Below are 23,494 nucleotides of genomic sequence, written 5' to 3' on the forward strand. Positions count from 1 at the left end.
CATGATTCCATGCAACTTTATGGCATGCTTAAATTTTTTATTTAGTGTGGACCTGTATGCCCAAATAGATTTCTCCTGGTTCTGCTATTTGATCCTGATTCTGGGAGAAGTGGAGTTTATTCCTGGTTAATCTGAAGTATGCTGAGGTTCTTCCCTTGTTCCTGTCATGTTTCTTTTAGGATTTTCTCCCTTCTGAATTCACTTCCCTTGGTATAAAGGGACATCCTCCACTTCTTTCCCCAGTCTAATTTCACGATGATTCTGGCCACTCAGAAAGCAGCTTCCCCCAGCGTGTGTGCTGGGGTGGGGTGGGGCAATGCAGCCTGGTGTCCATCTCCAGCGTGGCTGGGGCTATCCTGTGGGGTAGGCGGAGGGCCCTGACCTATTTCATTGTTCCTCCAAGTGGGTTCTCCTCATGCCTTCACCTGAGCTTTGCCTGATGGATATTCTTCTGGTGACTGTAAGCCTAATGTTCTGTGCTGTTGAAACTTTATGTCCCTCCCCATCCTTACCTTCCCCCCCCCCTCCCCGCCACACACACACACACATCTTTATTAGTATTTCACCTTGGTGGTGAAGGAAGGCAAATTCAGTGTGGCTACTTTTTCTTATCTTATTCTATAACTTTTTCCTCTTTTTAAACCAATATTTAAAGCCAGGTTGGTGCTACAGAGAACACACAGAAAGGATTAAATTGCTCTGCTTTAAAGCCCTACTAGTAAATCATAGCAACACACCTCACCCACTGACCTCTGATCCATCCATGAACTATATTTCCTTACAACTGTGGGACCCTGTTTTTTCTGTGCCCTTCATTTTTATACCCTTTCACAGAGTAGCATAAATAAAAGCAAGTAAGGACTTCTTTCAAAAGAAATCCTGAAGTAATAGACATTCTTCATGACCGGAGGCTTGCCTAGTTATGAGTGGGAAAGCCCTAGACTTTGAAGACTGTAGCCTTATAGAAGCAGCAGAGCCAGGCAAGGAGTGAACTTCCAATTTTACCCACCTGTAAAGGGGAGCAGAGAAATCATGGCCAGGACTGGGAAATAATAGGCTGTTTGGATGGGGATTGATCCTTCTGGGAGGTAGTAAAGTTACTACTAACCACCACTTGGAGTTCCCAGAGGATAAAGACCTTATATAGAAACTCAACCTTCCTCTCTGCTCCTCCCACCTTCACCTCTGCTTATTGGGATGCTTCAGGCAGGTTCTCCTAAGACAGGGACTTGAGACAGTAGGAAGTTTTGGATTTCAGAACAGAAGTGGCTGTAGGATTCTTGGGCACAAAATATAGGAAGTGATTAAAGTTTTTAAGATGTATAACTTTTATAATCAGAACATAATATGATAGAGTTAAACAAATATACTTTTGTATTGCAAAGTATTAAATCTTGTCTTGAAAGAATTATCTGTAAGATAAATGAAAATAAGTCTTATTTACATAGAGGGTAGTATACTTACATAAACTGCTTCCTCAAAGATGTAATGGAGGTGGAGAATGTTAAATGCAGGAAAGCAAGATCATATGGTGTTTCCTAAGGAATGACATATAAATCAATGGAACAGACAAGAGAAACCAAAAATAGAACATATGGTTAATTGATATTTGATAATGGCACAATCGGGAAAGGACAGTCATTTCAACCAATGGTTCAAGTACTATTGGGTACCCATATGGGGGAAGAATTAATTCAACCCTTATCTTAAACTATATACAAAAATTAACTCAAAATGCATCATATTCCTAAACCTAAGAGCTAAAACTATACAAATTCTAGAAGAAAACAAAGGAGAAAATCTTTATGACCTTGGTTTAGAAAAGATTTCTGGATGAAACACAAAAGCAGAAACTATAATAGAAAAATCTGATAAACTGAATCTCTATAATAAAGAGCCAGGGTGTAACACCTTTACGACCGAAGCTGGACCAGACTGGAAGTCAGTGCTGGGTTGCTGTCTCTTCCTCTGCAGGCTGCGAATCAGGGCCGGAGAGAGGCCTGAAGAGAGAAGCAGGGACTGATCTGTTGCCTCTGTGGCAGTTTTTGACCAGCACTTGCCTCTCTCTTTCTCTCCCAATCTGGCCTCCCTCCAGGACTCCACCGGGGCTGCTGATCAGCCCCGCCTTTCTGATCAGGCCCCGTTGATAGGCCCAGAGATGCTGACTGGCATAGAAACTGACCAATCAGAACCAAATCTGGGGGCTTAGAGGTGTTTCTGTCCAGGGAGAGGGGTCGATCCCGAGGCCTGCTCCAGCAATGGCCTTTGCAGATCTACAGAAAGTGCTCATCAGTGACAGCCTGGACCCTTGCTGCCAGAAGATCCTGCAAGATGGAGGGCTGCAGGTGGTGGAGAAGCAGAATCTGAGCAAAGAGGAGCTGATAGCCAAGCTGCAGGACTACAAAGGCCTTATCCTCTGCTCAGCCACCAAGGAGACTGCGGATGTCATCAACGCAGCAGAGAAGCTCCAGGTGGTGGGCAGGGCTAGCACCGGCGTGGACAACGTGGATCTGGAGGCCGCCACTAGGAAGGTCATCCTGGTCATGAACCACTCCCAATGGAAACAGTCTTAGTGCTGCGGAGCTCAGCTGTGGGATGATCATGTGTCTGGTCAGGCAGATTCCCCAGGTGACGGCTTTGATGAAGGATGGCAAATGGGACCAAAAGAAGTTCATGGGAACCAAGTTGAATGGAAAGACCCTGGGAATTCTTGGCCTGAGGAGGATCGGGAGAGAGGTGGCCGTCCGGATGCAGTACTTTGGGATGAAGACTGTAGGTTACGACCCCATCATCTCACCAGAGATCTCGGCCTCCTTCGGTGTTCAGCAGCTGCCCCTGGAGGAGATCTGCCCCCTCTGTGACTTAATCACTGTGCGCATCGCCCTCCTGCCCTCCATGAAAGGCCTGCTGAATGACAGCACCTTCGCCCTGTGCAAGAAGGGCGTGCACGTGGTCAACTGCGCCCGCGGAGGGATCGTGGACGAGGGTGCCCTGCTCCAGGCCCTGCAGTTGGGCAGTGTGCAGGCGCAGCACTGGACGTGTTCACGGAGGAGCCACCTTGGGACCATGCCTTGGTGGACCACGAGAATGTCATCAGCTGCCCCCACCTGGGCGCCAGCACCAAGGAGGCCCAGAGCTGCTGCGGGGAGGAGATCGCTGTCCAGTTTGTGGACATGGTGAAGGGGAGAGCCCTCGCGGGGGTCGTGAATGCCCAGGCCCCTACCAGCGCCTTCTCTCCACATACCAAACCTTGGATCGGTCTGGCAGAAGCTGGGGACTGATGTGAGCCTGGGCAGGGTCCCCCAAAAGAACCATCCAGGTGGTAATGCAAGGCTGAATGACAGCACCTGAAGAATGCCAGGAACTGCCTGAGCCCCACAGTCATTGTCGGCCTCCTCAAAGATGCTTCTAATCATGTGGATGTGAACTTAGTGAACACCAAGCTGCTGGTGAAGGAGGCCGACCTCAATGTAACCACCTCCCATAACCCCACTGTGCCAGGAGAGCAAGGATGCGGGGAAGGCCTCCTGAGCATGGCCCTGGCAGGTGCCCCCTACCAGACTGTGGGCTTTGTCCAGGGCACCACACCTGTGCTGCGGGCACTCAACGGAGCTGCCTTCAGACCAGAAGTGCCTCTCCGCAGGGTTCTGCCCCTGCTCCTGTTCCGGGCTCAGCCCTCCAACCCTGCCATGCTGCCTACCATGATTGGGCTCCTGGCAGAGGCAGGCGTGCAGCTGCTGTCCTACCTGACCTCAGTGGTATCCGGTGGGGAGACCTGTCACGTCATGGGCATCTCCTCCCTGCTGTCCAGCCTGGACACCTGGAAGCAGCATGTGACCGAGGCCTTTCAGTTTCATTTCTGACCTTGGGGCTCACCAGGACCAGCCTTGGGGGCTTTGTGATCAACATTGAGATGTCACATTACCGGGGCTGACACCACTTATGTGGTCTGACCCCTGTAATAACCACTTAATAAACAGCCCACCCACCCTCACTCCCCCCCCCCCCCAAAAAAAAAAAGAACCAAATCTGGGTCAACTGTGAGGAGCCAATGGCTTCCTAGGAGGAGGAGCTTTTGACGCTGACTGGCATAGAAACTGACCAATCAGAACCAAATTGGCTGGCAGAGGAGGGCAGTTGAGGGCAACCAGGCTGGCAGGGGAGGGCAGTTGGTGGCGAGATCAGGCTGGCAGAGGCATTTGGGGGCGAGATCAGGCCGGCAGGGGAGGGCAGTTAGGGGTGACCAGGCCGGCAGGGAAGAGCATTTAGGGGCAATCAGGCAGGCAGGAAGGTGAGTGGTTAGGAACCAGCGGTCCCAGATTGTGAGAGGGATGTCCGACTGCCAGTTTAGGCCCAATCCCATAGGGACATCCCCCAAGGGATCCCTGATTGGAGAGGGTGCAGGCTGGGCTGAGGGAAACCCCCCTCTGTGCACAAATTTTGTGCACCAGGCCACTAGTTTTATTTAAATAAAAAGCTCCAGTTCTTTAAAAGATATTAAGAAAAAGAAAATGCAAACTACAGACCAGGAGAAAATATTTGCAAAATATGTCTGATAAATGATTTTTATCCACAATATATTAAAAATAACTCTTGCAACTCAGTAATAAGAACACAACAACCCATTTTTTTAAATGGACAAAAGATTTGAACAAACAGTTCACCAAAGAAAATATACAAATGGCCAAAAAGCACATGAAACGATGGCCGATGTCATTAATCATTAAGGAAAACCAGATTTAAAAAATGAGTTATGTACTAAAATAATTAAAATTTCCAAACTAAACACATGACAATATCATATGTTGACAAAGATGTGAAGCAACTCTCAAATTGTTGGTGGCACTGCAAATGGCCTGACTATTTTGGAAAACAACTTGGCAGTCTCTGATAAAGTTAAACATTCTTATTCTAATGAACACACTTTTACTCAGTTATATTGCTAGGTATTTACTCAAGAGATGAAAATGTAGTCCATGTAAAAACTGTATTCAAATATTTATAGAAGCTTTATTCATTGCAGCCAATAATTGAAAACAACATAAATGCCCATCAACTGGTGAATAGAAGAACAAATTATGGCATATCAGTGAAATTGGATACTACTCAGTAATAAAAGGATTGTACATGTAACAACTTGAATGGATTTCAGAAATACTGTGTATGTGAAAGTGGATGCCAGGGGCTGGAGTTGGAAGGAGGGGATTGACTATAAAAGGGGCACAGGCTGATTTTTTGGGGGGTGATGGAAATTATTAATATTTTGTGGTGATGGTTACGTGATTACTTACATTTATCAAAAATTACCGAACTAGCCGTAACCGGTTTGGCTCAGTGGATAGAGCGTCGGCCTGCGGACTGAAGGGTCCCAGGTTCAATTCCAGTCAAGGGCATGTACCTTGGTTGCAGGCACATCCCCAGTAGCGGGTGTTCAGGAGGCAGCTGATCGAAGTTTCTCTCCCATCAATGTTTCTAACTCTCTACCCCTCTCCCTTCCTCTCTGTAAAAAATCAATAAAATATATTTTTTAAAAAATTATCGAACTGTCACCCAGCCAGTGTGTCTTTCCATGACCAGGAAGTCACAGGTTCTATTACCGGTCAGGGCACATGCCCAGGTTGCAGGTTCAGTCCCTGGTCAGGGTTCATATGTGAGATATTTCTCTCTCGCTCCCTCTTCCTTTCTCTCTAAAATCAATAAAAACATATATTTTTAAAAAGCTGTATGTATTCCTGTTTTGCTTGTTTATGCACTGTTAGAGAGAGCATAGCATACAAAACTGATATTAGCAGTTGCCTCTAGCATAGGAAAGGCTTAACCTTTTAATGTATATCTATTTGTTTTGCTTGACTATTTTTTTTTAACCAGGTGCATATATTACCTTCTCAATTAAAGGAAAAAGTTTTAATTTGCACACATTAAATGTATTATCAGGAAATGTAGCAGTACATAGGTGACTTTACTCATATTTCCTCCGTATGTTCCCTTGTGTTTTTGTCAGCAACACAACAGTGGGTCTTGAGACTGACCCGGTGTGATAGTTCTAGGGCCACCTCCCCCTGTAAACACTGCTTTCAGTCTGTGTCTCCTGTTTTTCCAAATCATGTGGGAATAGGTCAAGGAAGAAATCCACTCATTTTGCTTTACCCACATGATGCCTTTTTGTCCGTTGCACTGCTCCTCTGGCTTAGGGCAGTTTTACTAAGCACTGTAATCGTCAAGAGACATGGTGGGGAGACAAGTCCTGAGTTCTGAAGAAAATTTTGCATCTTATCTCTGCCTCTTGTTCAGAGGCTCCCAGGAAGCTTCTGTGAGTGAGAGGAGCATTGGTAGGGAGGTGTGGAAATCAGTGGCGCTTTCTGAAAATGAGCTAGCTTTTGGGAGGCTGTCTTCAATTTAGTTGGGATATTAAATGAATTAAAATGGACGTGCTCAAGTTATGAGCCTTGCCTCATCAGTGCTATAAAAAGCCCTTTAGCCGGGCTGTAATGTGACTCTTCTCTCTGTAATGTTACACAATATTCCTTTGGTTACAGAGCCCGAAGAAGTGGAAGCTAATCATTAGTTTGCTAAATGTGGTTCATGGAACAGTTCACAGCTCCCAGACCTGCCAACTGCTGCTTGTTTAGTGTCATGTTCACTCTTCTAGGGTAGAAGTCGGTTTGTTCCTCAGAAAAATGTACAGTAACATTTGTCTCACATCCAGAACCCACGCAGTGTGGCAGCTCTCCATGTGTCTTGGTCACGGGGAGGGGAAAAGGTCATGCTAAGCAAAGTGTTTTGGTACATGCACTTACGCAGGAAGAAACCATGAAGGGAATGTGAGATGACAGAGCAAGGAAAGAATTAAAGCTGCAGAGGTTTTAGATACTTGGAGAAAAGTGAACACGTTGGCTGTGATAGAACTCTATGGAGTTCCCGTTGTGTAGGGCCTAGAGATGAAATCATACTCTTTGGGTTCTTCCTTGTTTGTTTCATGTGACAGGATAGACTTCATTATTGCCCGGTCACCTACAAACACATAGAATTGTTGCCTTTAGGAGCCATACGGCTGGATTTGTGCCTTCACCTGAGGATTAGCCTGAATCCTTAAGCCACTCCTGACTGTTTGGCCTCCTCCTACTAGGATGAAGGCGGGTTCTTTCCCGGTGCCCACTTAAGACTCATTCCCCTTTCCAGCTGGAAGCTTCTTTGGCCCTTTCTTCTTAGAGACTATTCAGAAAGAGACAATCCAGTGGCTGTCTCTATTTGCCTGCTGTGTCATTTAGCTCTCTTTGGATTATAAAGCAAAACAAAACAAAACTAAAACAGAACACCTGACCTCAACTGGCTTCAGGAAACAAGGCATTTATTGGCTCCAGTGATTAAAAAGCATGGTGAGATACAAGGGCTCAAACCATGTCATCAGATCCACTTTTTCTGCTTCTCTCATCTCTGGTTTTGTCATTTATGCTCACTCTCAGGCTCCATGTGTTGGCATTTAGAGCAATTACAAATTCTTCCAGGTGCAAGCCCAGCAGGAAATAGCAGATATCCTTTCTGCTAGCTCCTAAAAAAACCCTGACATTCACTCTCATTCAACTGACTTGGATCTTGGGCCATCCCTGAACCAGTCCATGGTCCATTGAGATGCTGCACTTGAATGGTCTGTTCTGAATCTCATTCCCCACCCTGGGAAGGGTGGAGTCTCACCTGAGCAGGTGGAGTAGTTGTGAGAAAAGGGTAGCATTCCAACTGAAAAAGAGGTGCTGTGCAGAAAGGAAAAGGAATGGGAGCTGGAGGCAGATCTCTAGGCTTTAGTATGAGGAAGCTGGATCCTCCCTACAATGCGCTGGAAGTCTCCACTTCCGACCACCTGGGCAGCGGGAAGATGGGGTTTCCTGGTTTGTGGAGCAGGTCATATTTCCCAACCTCTGCCTCTTCTTCTTACCTGCCTGTATGCAGCTCAGGAAGACTACAAGGATTTTTATTATTATTATTATTATTTTAATCAGAGAGGAAAGGAGAGGGAGAGAGAGATAGAAACATCAATGATGAGAGAATCATTGATTGGCTGCCTCCTGCACACCACCCACTGGGGATTGAGCCTGCAACTTGGGCATGTGCCCTTGACCGGAATTGAACCTTGGACCTTTCAGTCCGCAGGCCGATGCTCTATCCACTGAGCAAAACTGGTTAGGGCAAGAATTATCTTTTTTAAAATAGTACACACTTATTTAAAATACACCCATTTGTTTAAAAGTCCATGCAAGGAGGACAAAAGACATGTTCAGGAGCCGATACAATTATGGTGGCTCTCATTACATTTCTTGGCTTACGGCAATTTTTAAAAAAATATATAAAAGTAATGGAATCAAGTCATAGTTTAGAAAAAATAAAAATCATAATTCTACCACTCTGGGCCAACCACTATTTTAATTTCAGAGTATTTCCATTCAGCTTTTATTCATATGAACTTCTCACAAACTTTTAAATCATGATATTTTTGCTACATATTTTTTTATTATCTGGTAATCCAATCATTTTTCATATTGCTCGGGAGCCATCATTATCATGCAAAAGTAACATAAAATTCCATTAAGTAGATCTACTATAATTGACTTAATCATTTTTCTATTATTGGACATTTAGGTGTGTTAAACATTTTGAGGGTATTCTGTAACTTTTCTCATGCCTTATCTTATTTCCTAAGAATAGATTGTGTGAAGTGGTATTACCAGTTCAAGCGATACGAACATTTTTATAATTCTTGCTAACTATTGCCAAATTGATTTTCAAATGCTGCATTTATTTCTACTGCCTCCAGCAGGTTATGAGAGGATCAGTTTCATTGCATTCTTGCCTGCAATAGACATTTGGATTTTTAAACATTTTCCTAATTTAATTGGCAAAAAAGTAGGTGTCATTTTGTTTTAACTTGGATTTCTTTGGTTAGTAGTGAGGCCGAATGTCTTTATGTGTGCCTGTTTCTTAGCCGTATTTTCTGCTCCGCTTTACACATTGTCTTTTCTTTGTTTTAGACCCCAAAACAGCTTCTGAAACAGAAACGGATATCTGTGCGGAATGGGAGATCAAGACCATCACTAGTGCTTTGAAGACCTACCTAAGGTAGGGACTTTCCATTTGCAGGGCAGGGTGCCAGCTTGTTATCAGGTCATCAGGAAGAAAGCAGTTTTATTTTCAGCCTCCGGAGAGCTGTTGGGTGGGTGTTTGAGATGTGAAAACAGCTTAGGTGTGGGTGCAGTCAGCTCAGCTGGTCACTTTATAAATCATCCATAGTTGATGGTTTGCCATTGTGCAATGGTACCACGAGTGATGTAGGAAGTTTTGTTTTTTATGAGAAACTACAATGACAATTAGCCTTTAACAGAACCTAAAATACAGTATTTCCTGAAATCCCTGAAGACTCTATTAAGAACACAAGGAGTCCCATCCCATTCTGTTGCAAATGCATGATTACATGCCCTCTGTATTTTGATAGATTTCTGCATTGCAGATTGAATAAGTTGCTGACATCGATCCTTAAAAATGAGAACTTTATGGTACTCCTTTTTGACTCCTTCAGCTGGGATTGGAAGATATCACTGTATTGGGGAAGAGACTATTTTCCTGTAATAATATATGTGGTATTACTGCTACCTTCCTACTCCTCCCTCACTTATTAAGGGAGTGGGTGACTGAATAGCTGCCCGAATCTCAATTTTAGGACTAGATTGAAATTTATGCTGCTCCTGAAGGGTAGGCATGTTATAGTTAATCACTGTAGTTCTTACATAGGAAGGTGGTGGTGGTGGGGGGAGGTGTCTAGGTTATATAAAGGTGCCCTTGTCTCAAAAGCAAGGAGGATAGGAACTGGTATTTTTGGCTATTGAGGAATGCATAGAAGGATCTTGATGTCAAGAATAAAATATAATGCAAGTGATGACTAAGAGTTGAATTAGGAGATGCAATGAGAATAAAATAAAATCTGAGCCAAGAATAATGTATAGTCTGTTGAGAAGCTTATTATTTGGACTATTAGAAAAAACCTCAAGTTTACAGTTTAACATATTCATTAAATATTCATACCCTCAATACTACCATTGTAGTTTATACAAAACCATGTTGTAGAGGTTTGCATTTAGCACTTCTTTTTACATGGTGATAGTGATTTACTAATGGACAGTAAGCATAAAACATATTTTCAAAAAATAGGTAAAATTTGATTGTTTCATGCCTCATGTTAGGGATTCTATCTCTTTGGCATTCTCTAGCAGAACTCCACAGTGAATTTGCCACAAAAATACCTACAAAGTCCCTCATAGTATTTACAGATGAGCTGATTGTAATAACAAGGTGCTGGGGAGATGAGAGTTTAAGTACAGGTTTTTGCAAATGTTTAGCCAGTTGCCTGTTTCTCAGGCGTGTTTTAAAATGCTCTTGTTGATGGGTGAGTCACTGACTGAGAAGGAAATCTCTTGGTTTGTGCTAGGATTTTGAACCAGTACTTTTCTAGTTGTGACTGTGAGACAGTTGTATCCTTTCCCTAAAAGGAGAGAGAATGAAAATTTCAGGTAAAATCTCAGGACCTTTTAGAAGGGAAACTAAATTGGACTCAGATGAGTTGCTGTTGCTTCCCCATGATCTTTGTCTTTGAGAACAGTTTGGCAGTGTCCTGGCTGCTATTTAGAGAGAACAATTTGATTGTTTTGATTGAGCTAACTAATATATAACCTTTTATTCCAGAATGCTTCCGGGGCCACTCATGATGTACCAGTTTCAAAGAAGTTTCATCAAAGCAGCAAGTAAGTTTTTTTTGTCAATTTTAAGGGGAAGGGAATATATTTTTCCACTTCAAAAACAGTATCTCAAAATAAATATTATCTAACTCTTTATAGTCTGCATGTAAACTACCCACATACACACTCATGAGTTCGACACAGAAATAAAATTGAACCAAATCGGGATGCTAAGGGCCTTGATGCTATGCTGAATTTACAGTAGAGGAGAGAAACTTGCAAAGTGTGTTTTTAGGGTTGGGGAAAGTTGAGAAAAGGTTTGCCTTTCTAATTTTGATGATTGGAGTTCTGACTCCTTGGGGTTTTTCCCAGCCCTTGAGTAGCATTTTGCAGAATGAATCATACTTCGCACCTTACCTACATTGAACATTGGAAGTGTTTCCCTGAATGAGAGACACCATTGATATAACTCGCCAATCTGTTTTCTGTCATGGCTTCTATTGACAGCTTCTGATCATTCTTCAGCCATATCATCCAGGTTCCTGGCGTCATACTACTGGTGTTAAAATACATAGGGATTAGATGCAAGCTACCCTAGGTACACTGGAATCTGTCTGTGTGAGGCAGGCCTCCGTAGGGGCAGGAAGATTCTCTGTCAGATTTAAATCTGGCATGAAACCCCACAATGCTATTACAACAATAGCCTGTGTCTCTCCCTGCTTCCTTTAAGCCGTCACCGTTTGTTACCATGGTAGCTACTACTGGCCTAATTTACTGGTGGTACCATCTAATGTTTTGATGGCCTTATCTAGTCATAGTTTCCCCCCTCAAACATGGAGGGAAAAAGGCATGAGAGAAAGCTAGAAGTAAATATAGTGTTTATGTGATTTCTTCCTCAGAGAAGTTCCAAACCCATAGCACCCATTCTCTAATTAAACCTCCCAGAGAAGTGGAGCCACTTATGCAAGTTCAACCAAGAGAACACGGCAGGCCATGATTTAGGTTACAGGTTGGCAGAAAGATTCACATATTGATGTGCCATTCCTTTTTTCTGCACCAGGCTGGCTGTCACATATGGTGTGGGGATAACTGGATATTTCCTTTGATTTCTCTGATGCTGCATTGAGGTGTTATTTTGATATTTGAGACATTTGCAATATTGTTCATGATTTGTTTACCACTTGCCAAGTGCATAAAGTTCCTTCTTTCCTTGAAATGAAGCCGTCCCTCTAAGAAGTCAGCTGCTCCCCAGTTGGTTCCTGCTCTGAGTGTGAAGCTGACTGGCTCCATTTCATCACGTCATCATTTTGGCTTGATTTTTCTGATGGCCATTTTTTAAATGAACTCTGTTACGGAAAGCACCATTAAAAGCACTTATAGATCTAGTCATTCTAGCCATGAGGGCACAGAACAGGATTTTAATCCTTTGAGAAATCCTCAGTCTGTCAGTACCCAACCTTTGTCTTCCTTTGATTTTTGTCTTGTAAACTGTTACCTCCTTCCTACTTTTGTAGAGCTGGAGAATCAGGAGTCTCGGGTGTCTGAAATCCACAGCCTTGTTCATCGGCTCCCAGAGAAAAACCGGCAGATGTTACAGCTGCTCATGAACCACTTGGCAAAGTAGGTTTGAGGCTGATTGTTGGCTCTTTTCTCACCTCTAGAAAGTTCTTATCTTAGCCCTAAAACTGGTCTCAGTTCTGCTTATGTTTGCCTCTTCCACTATTGCATCAGGTATGCTAGAGGCTTAGGAAAGAAATGTGTGAAATGTTAACTGCAGTGGATAACAACAGCAAGTGCCAGATGGTCTTTGCAAAAGTGGGCTGGGGCAGTGCCCCATGCAACCTGACCTCCAGGCAGAAGTTTTCAGGGGGGTTTAGCTCTTGTGATGACCAAGGGCATCTTCCGTGATAAGGTCACCAAGCAGAGTTTTCAGGAGTTACATGTTCTTTGACGATCAAGGATGAACAGGAATATGTTGTAGGTTTACAGACCTTGGATTTGAAGTAAAGAGGCCTGGAAGGTAGAGTTGATTCTGTTCTTAACAAGCTACTAACCAGCCCTGGACCTACCAGTGACCTCTCTATTCCTAATTTCTTCATCTGTCCAACATGGCTAGTAGGTTCCCTTTTATCTACAATGTTATTGATTTTTAAAATTACATGTATTAAAGTCTTTGAAGAAGTATAGAGAATAAAGGACTTATCTTTGGCAAATTTCCACATGCCCTCTGAGATAATCAAAGAATTCCATGGGGCTTGGTTTTCCTGGTAGGAATATTTTTACTTTTGGAATGTTTTTTTTTGTGTGTGTTTACTATTACTTGACCCTTTTCAGAATGGCCTTACTGCCTTCCCTTGTGTCAATTATTGCACATGTGTATGTTCTAACCGTTCATTGACTTTGATGAATGTTCTTGATAGGAGACTGGAGCATAAGAAAAGACAGAGTCTAACAGTTAAGCTAAATTGTTAAATCCTACATTCTACTGAACTGAGTGTTGTAAATTTGGCCCTTTCCTACACTTGTTCATGCCATGAAGTCATTTTTAGGGAGGGGGTGTAAGTTGATACTTTGCTGGGGGAGATTATGATGATCTGTTTTCATATTTATACCTACCACTTGATATTACCTTTTGGAGAGAGAGTATATGTTACCAAAAAGATTTCCACAGGTCTAAGTATGAAGAAACAAGAGTGATTTGCATGTTGGTGAGAAGTTACTGGGCAATCAAGGGTTGCTTTATTATTGGTCAAATGTTTTTCTTGCCATGCAATCTGAACTGCATTGCAATATTGTGGTTTATAAGAAATATATATTTGGCCATTAATACAACCAGAATATATTTCTGGTATATATTTAGTCTTAATGCGCAACTCCTGGCTCACAGCTTCCTGGAGCCTTGGAATTTCCTAAGTGTTGACAGTGAAAAAGGTATCTTTTGTTATGTTAATGAGTTGCCTTTTGGAAAGCACTTGAGGATGGGGGTTGGTTGCCAATGGAACCAACCTTGTGAGTGGAGGGATGGGACTTTCAGTCCTGCACCCCCACCCCACCCATGACCTATGGGGAGGGGAGAGAGGCTGAAAGCTGAATCAATTGCCATTGGCCAATGTCCTGACTGTGTAAAGAAGACTCAAATACCGAGAGGATGGGGTTCAGAGAACTTGCATGTTGTGAGGTTGTGGAGATGCTGGGAGAGTGGCTCCCTAGAGAGGGCAGGGAAGCTCTGCACTCCTTCCCCCATGTACCTTGCCCCATGCATCTCTTCCATCTGGCTGCTCCTGAGTTACACCCTTTTAAAATAAACCAGTGATCCAGTAACATGTATCTCCGAGTTCTGTGAGCTTTTCTAGCAAAGTAATAGAACCCAAGGAGGCTGTTATGGGAACTTCTGATATATGTATGTGAGTCAAAAGTAGAGGTTACAACCTGGATTTGGGATTGGCATTCTGAGTTGAAGGGGGTCCTTGGAACCTCCAATCAGTGCCAGGTCATTCAAAAGCACAGGTAAACTGGGTTTGTGTCCTGGGGTTGCGTCCAGCGTCTGAATGCGTGCGTGCGTGCGTGCGTGCGTGCGTGCGTGTGTGTGTGTGTGTGTGTATGTGTATGTATTGGGGTGAGGGGCAGTCTTATGGAATCTGATGCTATCTGCATGTAAACAGTGTCAGAATTGAGTTGAATTCTTGGGTACCTTGCTGGCGGGGTCTGGGAACCCAATTTATCCATGTTCAGAAACAAAGCAAAACAGAGAACATGCAAGTTTGCAAGGAGAATGCCCCCAAAATGTCAAAGAAAATAATGGGAGCTGGGCTTTAAAAAGTAACATCAGATGCTCTGAGATGCCTGTTCCATACAACCGGTCAGGCATTTGTTAACGGGAAAGCCCATTTAGATCTTAGTTGCAAACCTGTGTGTACTTGGAAGGCCTGCACCCAAACAGAGGAAGTTCCAGGTATATACTCAGTCAACCATGTGTGGGATGCTCCTGACTGCTTTCTGGTCACTGAGTCTTAGGAAGGTCTCAGCCTGCTAGAATCAGCTGGAGATTAGGAACTAGCTGAAAGCAATGGGATTTCTAAGCTGTGCTGATGTGATGAGATCTTAATTGTATTGAGAGAGACCAAGAGTAAGGGGTGATCCAGCAGAGCCAGTACTGAATTTTCCCATGTTTAAAATGCCCTGAGGATTGTTAGGAATCTTTAAAGAAAAAAAGAACACCCTAAGGTCAATTTTGAACAGTTGAGCCTGTTCATCTCCTGGTGGATGGTTCACTATCTCCCTCATGTTCCACTCTCTACTCTCCCAACCCCATTCAATTCAGTCCATCTTTGTCCCTAATCCAGGAATCCTACAGCTGGAATATGCAGGTTACCTCTGTGACCTTGACTTTTTACCTTCTAATTTGCTCCATAAATTCTAAGGAATTTAAACCAATTTTGTTGTTAGCGTTATTTTATAGCAATTCTGGAGCATTATATGTTGTCTTTGATACTTAACAGAATTTCTCTGAGGTTCTTTCTATGAGTTTGTATGGCATTGCTTTGTTAATTTAACCATTAACAAATTACCTATAGGTGAGCTCTCCTGCCTATAACTTGAGTCTCTCAGTGCTGACCTTAGAACACACAGACTCAGATTCTCAGCGTGCTGTGTGCTTAGCCTCTGGAGCACCCAGGTTTGAAATGTCTTGGTGTAAATGAGCACTGCTGGATCCAGTAAAGAGTGTGTATTTAGGTCTGAAAAGATTTTTTGGCACCCAGCCGAGTTCCAAATTCCACTTAAACTCTATAGCTCATTTACAGCACTGTCCTATTAAAATAAAGCAGTAAGGGTAAGTTAACTTGGGACAAGGGGTAGGTTTGTCTATTTCATTCCAGTTTTCTCAGGTTCAGACTTACCCTAGGATATGCCTGAGCTATTGTTACGGTGGTCCACTTTCTTAATGTTCAGCTTCCTTCCTAAGTTTTTGGTTTCAGGGCTGGTTCTGCTGGAAAACCCAGTGTTTACTTCTCTCATTACCTACTGTGTTTGCCCTGCGCATCACAGGCATTTGGTTCAAGGGGAATATGTTTTGTATTGTATATTTTTTAAAGTGCTCTTCAGAAACATTTTCCAAAATTGGTTTCCTTTAGCTGTGAAGGGAAAGTTAAGACATTTTAGATTTAATTCCAAGTAGAAATGCATTCAGAGGGGGAAAAAGTCTTAAAGGGGAAGGAATAAAACTTTAAACCTCCAAGCAAATATGATTCCAGGGCATATCCAAATCACAGACCTCTTGGGTTTGTTTCAGACCTCAGAGGGAACATTAAAATCACAGGCAACTATGCACATATTTTTGTTTCTCCAGCTCAAATCTCCTCTGATAATTAGATATTTTCTATTTGGATCCTGGAATCTAGCATACAGTCCAGAGTCACATGCCTCCAAGCACAATTAGACTCACCTGGCCTGCTTCTTTGCATTAATGTTGCTGGGTCCCTCCCCTGGTCTGCTTAATCGGACTCTGCCTGGGAATCTGCATTGCCAGTTTATTTCCCAGGGCATTAGGATACAGTCTCTTGAGAACCACAGGCCTAAAGAATGGGCCATATGCAGGGATTTTCTAGGAGAGAAAAATGGTATTGAGAGGAATGGATTGGGATTTAGGAGGTATTAGAACTAGGAAGAAGAAGCTCAAAGCAGTGAGTTCAAAATATTTTATTTTGATAATTAAACTCCTAAAAACACCCAGTTTTGATTTCCCATGTCTTTACAATCTGACTTTGCATTAAATTGAGTGTTTATCAAATGACTCTTTGAAAATCAAGCGTAAAATATTTTTATTAATAAAGAAAATTCTCCCCAGCTAGCGGCAGGACCTTGTGGAGATCATTCAACCTCATTGAGCCTCAGTTTCCTGAGTTCCCTTTTAATCATATGATTCTCAGTTTTCATCAAGTGGGGAGAGAAAACACTTCCTGGACCTATAATTGTAGAAGGCAATAAGAGTAGATGAGTAATAAAGACTAATTTCATGGTAGTTCCCTGGTGTTTACATATCAGATGACTCCAAGTATGTTGTATATCCCCACACATACCGTTCACAGTGGCTCATCATAACTTTATTACAGTGTTCATGCTATGTGGGAGGATTTCAAAAGACTCTCCATACATCAGGAATGGCTATTAAAAATACCTTTTCACAGCTGGTTTTCCCAAAACACATATTGAGAAATAAATCTTAGTCTCTTTTCTATTTTGAAGCCACTGTTCTTTTGTTGTTAGGGTGTTGCTGGAGAAGCAGAGCCCCCCCCCCCCCCCCTTTTTTTTTTTTTTTTGCTTGTCCAAAGAGGCTTTGGGCTCTAAGAAACAGAAAATCCACTTCAAAATAATGTAAACAATAACAAATCTCTTGTCTTGTTACACAAAGTCAGTGCTGGGCTGATTAATTTCTCTGTTCATGAAGTACTCAGGTTATTTGCATGGTCCTGCTTACAGCCAGCCTCATTGTGTTGGCTGGGTCTCCTCAGGGTCATAAGATGTTGCATTGCATCCTTCGATGTCAGTGGTTGTCCAGAGACAGAAAAGACATTATTTCTTCTTTGAGTCTTTTTTTAAGACTTATGATGATGCTTTTCCCAGAAGTTCTCCAACAGACTTCCCATCGCATCTCATTGGTTTGAAGCAATCTCCAGCAAGAGGAATATAACCACCATGAATTTTTATATCAAACTAGAGGACCGGTGCAAGAAATTCGTGCATGGGGGGGGGAGGGGTTGTCCCTCAGCCCAGCCTGCACCCTCTCCAATTGGGGATCCCTCTCACAATCCAGGACTGCTGGCTCCCAACCGCTTACCTGCCTGCCTGCTTGGTTGCCCCTAACCGCTTCTGCCTGCCAGCCCTATCACCCCCTAACCACTTGCCGACCAGCCTGATCAATGCCTAACTGCTCCCTTGCTGGCCCGATTGCCCCTAACTGCCCTCCCCTACAGGCCTGGTCTCCCATAACCGCCCTCCCCTACTGGCCTAGTTGCCCCAAATGCCCTCCCCTGCAGGCCTGGTCCCCCCGCCCCACCAACTGCCCTCCCCTACTGGCCTGGTCACCCCCAACTACCCTTCCCTGCAGGCCTGGTCCCCCCCAACTGTCCTCCTCTGCAGGCCTGGTTGCCCACAACTGCCCTCCCCTGCCGGCCATCTTGTGGCGGCCATCTTGTGTCCACATGGGGCGGCCATCTTGTGTGTTGGAGTGATGGTCAATTTGCATATTACTCTTTTATTAGATAGGATAGGATTTAGCTGGGCCATCTGTGGGAAGTGTAGATATCAGTATAGAAGTAGAGGTGTGAGTAGGCAGCCCACAGTGCCTACTGCATATAATCTTGGTAAAACAGCATTTAATAGAGAGCAGTAAGTCTGTTAAATGATCTCAGCATGGCATTTTTTTTTCAATAATCTTTAATTGAAACATTTTTCTTTGTAGTTCTTAACTAGCTGGACATTCTACTGCACTACTGTTGATATCATCTATAATGTCATGAGGGGGGCGGTCATCAACATAGCACCCCACAGACTGGGCAGTCCCCAGGATCTCTTTAATGGTTCCAGAGAGTTCTCTAGCTTAAGATCAGTGCCGTATCTATCGGGCAATGCTGACAATCTCATCAAAAGTGATATTTTCACTGTGCTTAATGTTTTTTTGCTTCTTTCTGTCTCTTGGCGGTTCTTTGAGGGCTTTGATGATCAGGGTAGAGGCAGAAGGCACTACTTCAATCTGGGCCTGTCTGTTCTGAATGGTCAGTTTCACTGTAGTCCTCAGACCTTTCCAATCACTGGTTGCTTTGGCAATGTCATCACCAACCTTTTTTGGAGACAGGCCCAGGGGGCCGATCTTGGAGGCCAGGGCACACCTGGCACCCACTTCCCCACCAGTGCACTTCAGGTATATGACTTTGTTTTCGTTGGGGTCGAACTTCGGTGGCATGGTGCAGGCAGCTGTTGTCTGATGAACTCGGATTAGGGACGACCGAAAAAAGTTGCATCTGAGCCTCCTCCGAGTCGAAAGCCGAAAGACTGGAAGCTTGGCATGGCATTTTGACCTAATCAAGACATATAGAATAAAAAGGCCAGTTTGGTAGAGGAGATGAATACATCTGCAGTGTGGGTACAATCTACACTAATAAAAGAGAAATATGCAAATTGATCATACCTTTGCGATGCCCACCAGCCAATCAGGAGTGAGTATGCAAATTAACCCAACAAAGATGGCAGGTTAATTTGCATACGCAGGCTCCCAGCAGCCGGGGGTGGGACGCTTGCATCCTCACCATGGCGATGACGCAGGCGTTCTGCACCGCCCCAGCCACTCTGGGCCTCCGGGCAATGTGGGAAGGCGGAAAGGCAGCTCTGGGCCGGAGCGAAGGCGGCGCCAGCAGCCAGGGGAAGGAAGGCCCATTCTTGCATGAATCTTCGTGCATCGGACCTCTAGTATATACTAACATTCTAAGATTTTTTGAGAGTGAAGAAAGGGGAGAAAGAAATGAAGAGGGCAAAATCAACTTTCGTCTTATTGCTGCTTACTGGTTCCTTATTATTCTTTTCATTACCCTATTGTCTAATGCTTATTTGGATGATCTCTTTCAGGTTGTACCTTTCCAAAAAGGACAAAATTCTGTAGATTGCAGGGATTATGAAGGAATATTGTGGGGGTAAATGCTTGGCATACAAATGAGATCTTATCAAAATACAGGGTGGGGCAAATGTAGGTTTACAGTTGTGAGTATGGGAAACAATTTATTTTTGTATTATTATTAGTGATTGTATTATTTTCCATAAGAACAACTGTAAGCCTACTTTTGTCACACCCTGTATGAGACTCCATCGTCACAATTTATCAAGGGTTGAGCACCTAATGCCTTGGGTGTTTCTCCTTCCTGTCACTGGAGTCTGAGTACTCCCAGGCATTCCTGCAAATCAAGAAGGATGCATTCATATTTCCTCAGTGATCTAGAAGCAGAGTGAATTGGGTTCATGTGCAAATGCCTGTGGTTATAAAGAAAATCATTGCTAGGCCTTTGGCACCAAGGAGGATAGGCCCTGGTGGTTAACTAGCATTCCTTGAAGAAGTTCTTAAGAAAGCGTCAAAATAAATGGAAATTGGCATGGATACTTGACATTAACATGCATCTTATAGACACTCTAATATTCCTTCTTACTCCATTCCAAGTTTAGAGGATAAGATTTAGCTTAGTAAAGAACTGTCGAACACATGAAAAGAGCTAGTTATTTCCTTGCCTTCAAGATTAGTCCAAACAAAATAGCTGTGGAATTTAACAAAGCACATTGAAAAGAAAACAGTACTTTTGAGTTGATGGCTTTCTAAGATGGATAGCTCCTGTGAGCTTTTCTGGCAGCCTTCTCTCAACCATACTCCCTGGCTACTGAACTTTTCTTCTCTCTAGTAACCGCTGGACTCCCACTGCTGCCGGGACAGAATTGCGTGGCTGCTGGGCCACTGGTGGTGTGGACTCATACCCCCACAGAGCCGTGTTGACCACATTCTCCAGTTCCATTTGACTTCTGCCCCACCCACTCCTACACTGAACTGATAGTTTTGGTGATTTTAACCCCTAACTTGGTCTTGAATCCATCCACTTCTCTCCATCTCTATCAGTACCCCTTAGTCCAAGCTGTCACCATCTCTTTTCCAGACTGCTTGCAAAGGCTTCCTCCTGGCTTGTTCTGGCTGGTGGAGCTCTGGCTGCTTTCCAGTCTGCAGAATGCATGCTCTGCAGCCAGGGGACTCGGCAAATCTCAACATGTGATTCCCCTGCTTTTAAAAAAAAAAGACTTCAAAGGAGCTTTCTCATCACTCTTAAGCTCAAACTCTGGATATGGCCTCCAAGGCCTGGTCTGAAGTAGGCCCTTCCCAGCCTTTCAACTTCATCTGGTATCCCTCATGATCATTGCATCCCCCCTGGGTGGCACACAGGGGACACTCATATTTGTTGAGTAGAAGCATGGTAGTCTCTTGACCATTTCTCAAACATCCCCTTTCCTGCTCCCTGTTTTTGCCTTGAGCAGCTCATTTTCTTTTGCCTGGAATGGTCCCTCTCTAGCCTCTGCTGCCAGAGTCTATCTCATTCTTCAGCCTTAGCTTAAATGACTGCCTACATTAATCTTTTCTGCCTCTAGTGTCCTCTCACTTTCTTAAACTCCCATAGCCTTTGCTTATTCTTCCCTTTTAGCGTGTATCACATTCCACCTCATTGGACACATTACCCGGAGGTGTATCTTCTCACTTCTACTGGGTCATAAGCTCCCAGGGGACAGGAAGTCTGTGTTCTTTTATCTGTTTCTTAACCTGGAGGCTGCAAACCAGGGCCTCTAGCCAGAGCAGCCCACACATGTGTTCTATTTGGTATTGTTGTCTCACACATTGCTGTTTTTAAAATTTGGACAGGTTTGCAACATTGATAATGGGGGTAATTTTGCTTGAAAAAAAATCAGAACTCCTTGCTAACAATTGTCTGGAAGTGAATAGAGGCCACACCCCATACCCCTGGCCGTGCCTTCTGCAGTTCCTAACTAGTCCCTTTTGTCTCTTATGCCCAGCCCACTTCTTTCATGCCCCCTACCTGGTTGGCCCTGGTGTATGCATTTGGGCTTCAGTCTCTGGCCTATTTGCCAATCCCAAAAGAGAGGCTCGATATTTGATGATTACACAAGTGAATAAGCAGAATAGGGCTGGGAGAATTACTTTCCTGACCAGCACGCTGTTTTTCTCTTGAAATATTTATTATTTATGATAGATGGGAGGTCTCTGGAAGAAGTGGGAGATACTGCTACCAGGCCTGTTAATGTGTAATGGGATGGGGAGGAGAGTGTTTTTTTTTTTTTTTTCTTTGTTTTTTTTTTTAAGACTAAGAATGGGATTCTCAAAGGACCTTCTCTAGCTATTTTTGGCAAAGCCAAAGGAAAATCTATTTAAAAGGGACACTGCAAAGAGGACAATCACATATTTTAGAGCAAACAGGCAACTTAGCACTTTAAATTAATGGAAATGTAGAAGAAGAAATCAGCTCAACCCTTATTTACCCTCTTTGCCACACCTTCACTTACTTTCAACCGAGGAATTTCTGTTCTGTGGCCTTCCAACCTTCAGGGTTAGGAGAAGGAAAGACAGAAGTTCAGATTAAATTTTTTGCTTAAAAAAAAAAAAAGAAATCAATAATGTTTCTGAATTCAAGGAACTAAATCTTTCACATGACAAGAAACGCCCATTCTGAAAGGGGAAATGCTTGGCTTCAAGCTGTTACAGCCCTGCAGTCTTAAGGCTCCTTTGATTTGGGTCTCTTGTTTGTTTTGAGTTGTTCCACTCAGTTTGGGTTCATTTTTTTTCAATGACTTTTCTGTTTTCTGATGCACCTCTTCCTCTTCTGGACCCAGGGAACCACCCATTGAGCTCCCTCTCAAATTCAGGGGGGAGTGAAGAGGAAGATGCTATCTTTTCTTTCTGTGCAGCTGCCCATTTATTCAAGGGATTATAAAAGCCAACTGTAAGCAGAGCCAGATTTCTTTTTCTTTTCTTTATTTTTTTTTAGTCCTCACCCAAAGATATGTTTTTATTGATTTTTAGAGAGTGAGAAATGTGAATGTGAGAGATAAACATCAATCAGTTGCCTCCACCATGCGCCTTGACTGGGGATCGAACTCACAGACTTTTGGTGTATAGGACGATGCTCCAACCAACTGAACACCCTGAGAGGGCTCTTTATTATTATTATTATTTCTGATTTTATTTGAGTCCTTTCTTTCTCTTGGTGAGTTTAGCTAAAGTTTTGTTGATTTGGTTTGTCTTTTCAAAAAACCAGCTCTCAGTTTATTGATCTTTTCTACTGTGTTTTTAGTCTTTAGTTAATTTTTTTCTTCTCTGATGAGCCAGAATTCTTATGCATTGGCCCTGGAAGTAGTATCATTAAATCTCTGGGGGGTTTTTTTGGATGAGCAACAGTTTCTAACTGATTCTAACACTCACACTGCTTGGGTCACGGAAGCCCTCTCTGCATTCTCCTTTCCTTGATTGGTGAACATGATCTGCAATACTTATGTTATTATACTGCCTGGTTTCCCAGCCAGTTCTTCACAACCGGTGGTGTTCAATTGTGGCAGCAGCAGCTTGGCAGCTGGCAGACTTCTAGGTAGTTGCAGTTCATCTGTAGGGGCTGAGAGCAGAGTGCTTCAGAGAGAACATTGTGGAGCCACACTGCCTGGTTTTGCTCTTGTCATTTCTGAAACTTGCATGAATTACTCACTTCTTTTTGCCCAAGTTTCCTCATTTGAAAAAGGAGATATAATAATTGTATCAGAAACTTTTAAATGAACACATCAGATTTTCTTGGCTTCTCTGTGTATTTCAGCCACCACTGACTGCAGTGACTAGTTTTGTCTTCTCCAATTCACTTGACGTAGTTGCAGCCTGATGGCTTGTAGCCTTGTGCCCGTACCACGTGCCTCCTGCCTCTTACCTACCACAGGACACAAATGCTGTCCGCACGTATACAGCCTGGAAGCAAGGGGGCATTTAAAATCTCCAAAGGGAAACCTTTGACTAATGGGAGGTGAAAGCTGGACATCCTGAACAGCAGTCATTAGACAGCTTCTTGGACGATGAGCTCAATAGATTGAGCCAGTATTGGTCCTTGAAGCAGGCAGTAGCTAGCTCCTCTGCCTCATTCCCCTGAGAACTGCATGGTAAAGCAGTATCATGGAAGCCTTTACTTCACTCTCTTCTTCCTGGG

General features: G+C 43.5%; 2 protein-coding genes and 1 pseudogene across 5 annotated transcripts in view; 2 read left to right on the forward strand and 1 right to left on the reverse strand.

Annotated features, from left to right (window-relative positions):
* Positions 1–23,494, forward strand: part of ARHGAP26 (Rho GTPase activating protein 26) — a 411,202-nt gene that overhangs the window by 239,777 nt on the left and 147,931 nt on the right. For all 3 annotated transcript variants that reach the window (XM_079771397.1, XM_079771399.1, XM_079771398.1), the window contains 3 exons: positions 9,021–9,108; positions 10,726–10,784; positions 12,233–12,338. In XM_079771397.1, coding sequence (XP_079627523.1) covers positions 9,021–9,108; positions 10,726–10,784; positions 12,233–12,338 — 253 coding nt within the window. The remainder of the gene's footprint in view (positions 1–9,020; positions 9,109–10,725; positions 10,785–12,232; positions 12,339–23,494) is intronic.
* LOC307099619 (D-3-phosphoglycerate dehydrogenase-like) lies at positions 2,259–3,939 on the forward strand (annotated as a pseudogene). Its single transcript has one exon. The product of its transcript is annotated as a D-3-phosphoglycerate dehydrogenase-like (transcript).
* LOC307099620 (large ribosomal subunit protein uL11-like) lies at positions 18,181–18,686 on the reverse strand (the record flags this gene model as incomplete). Its single annotated transcript, XM_079771400.1, is given in 3 exon segments — positions 18,181–18,315; positions 18,318–18,336; positions 18,338–18,686. Coding segments are annotated over 3 exon segments (495 nt in total). The 5' UTR covers positions 18,679–18,686.

This window comes from Cnephaeus nilssonii (assembly GCF_951640355.1).
Source record: "Cnephaeus nilssonii genome assembly, chromosome: 5".
NCBI classification, from domain to species: Eukaryota; Metazoa; Chordata; class Mammalia; order Chiroptera; family Vespertilionidae; genus Cnephaeus; species Cnephaeus nilssonii.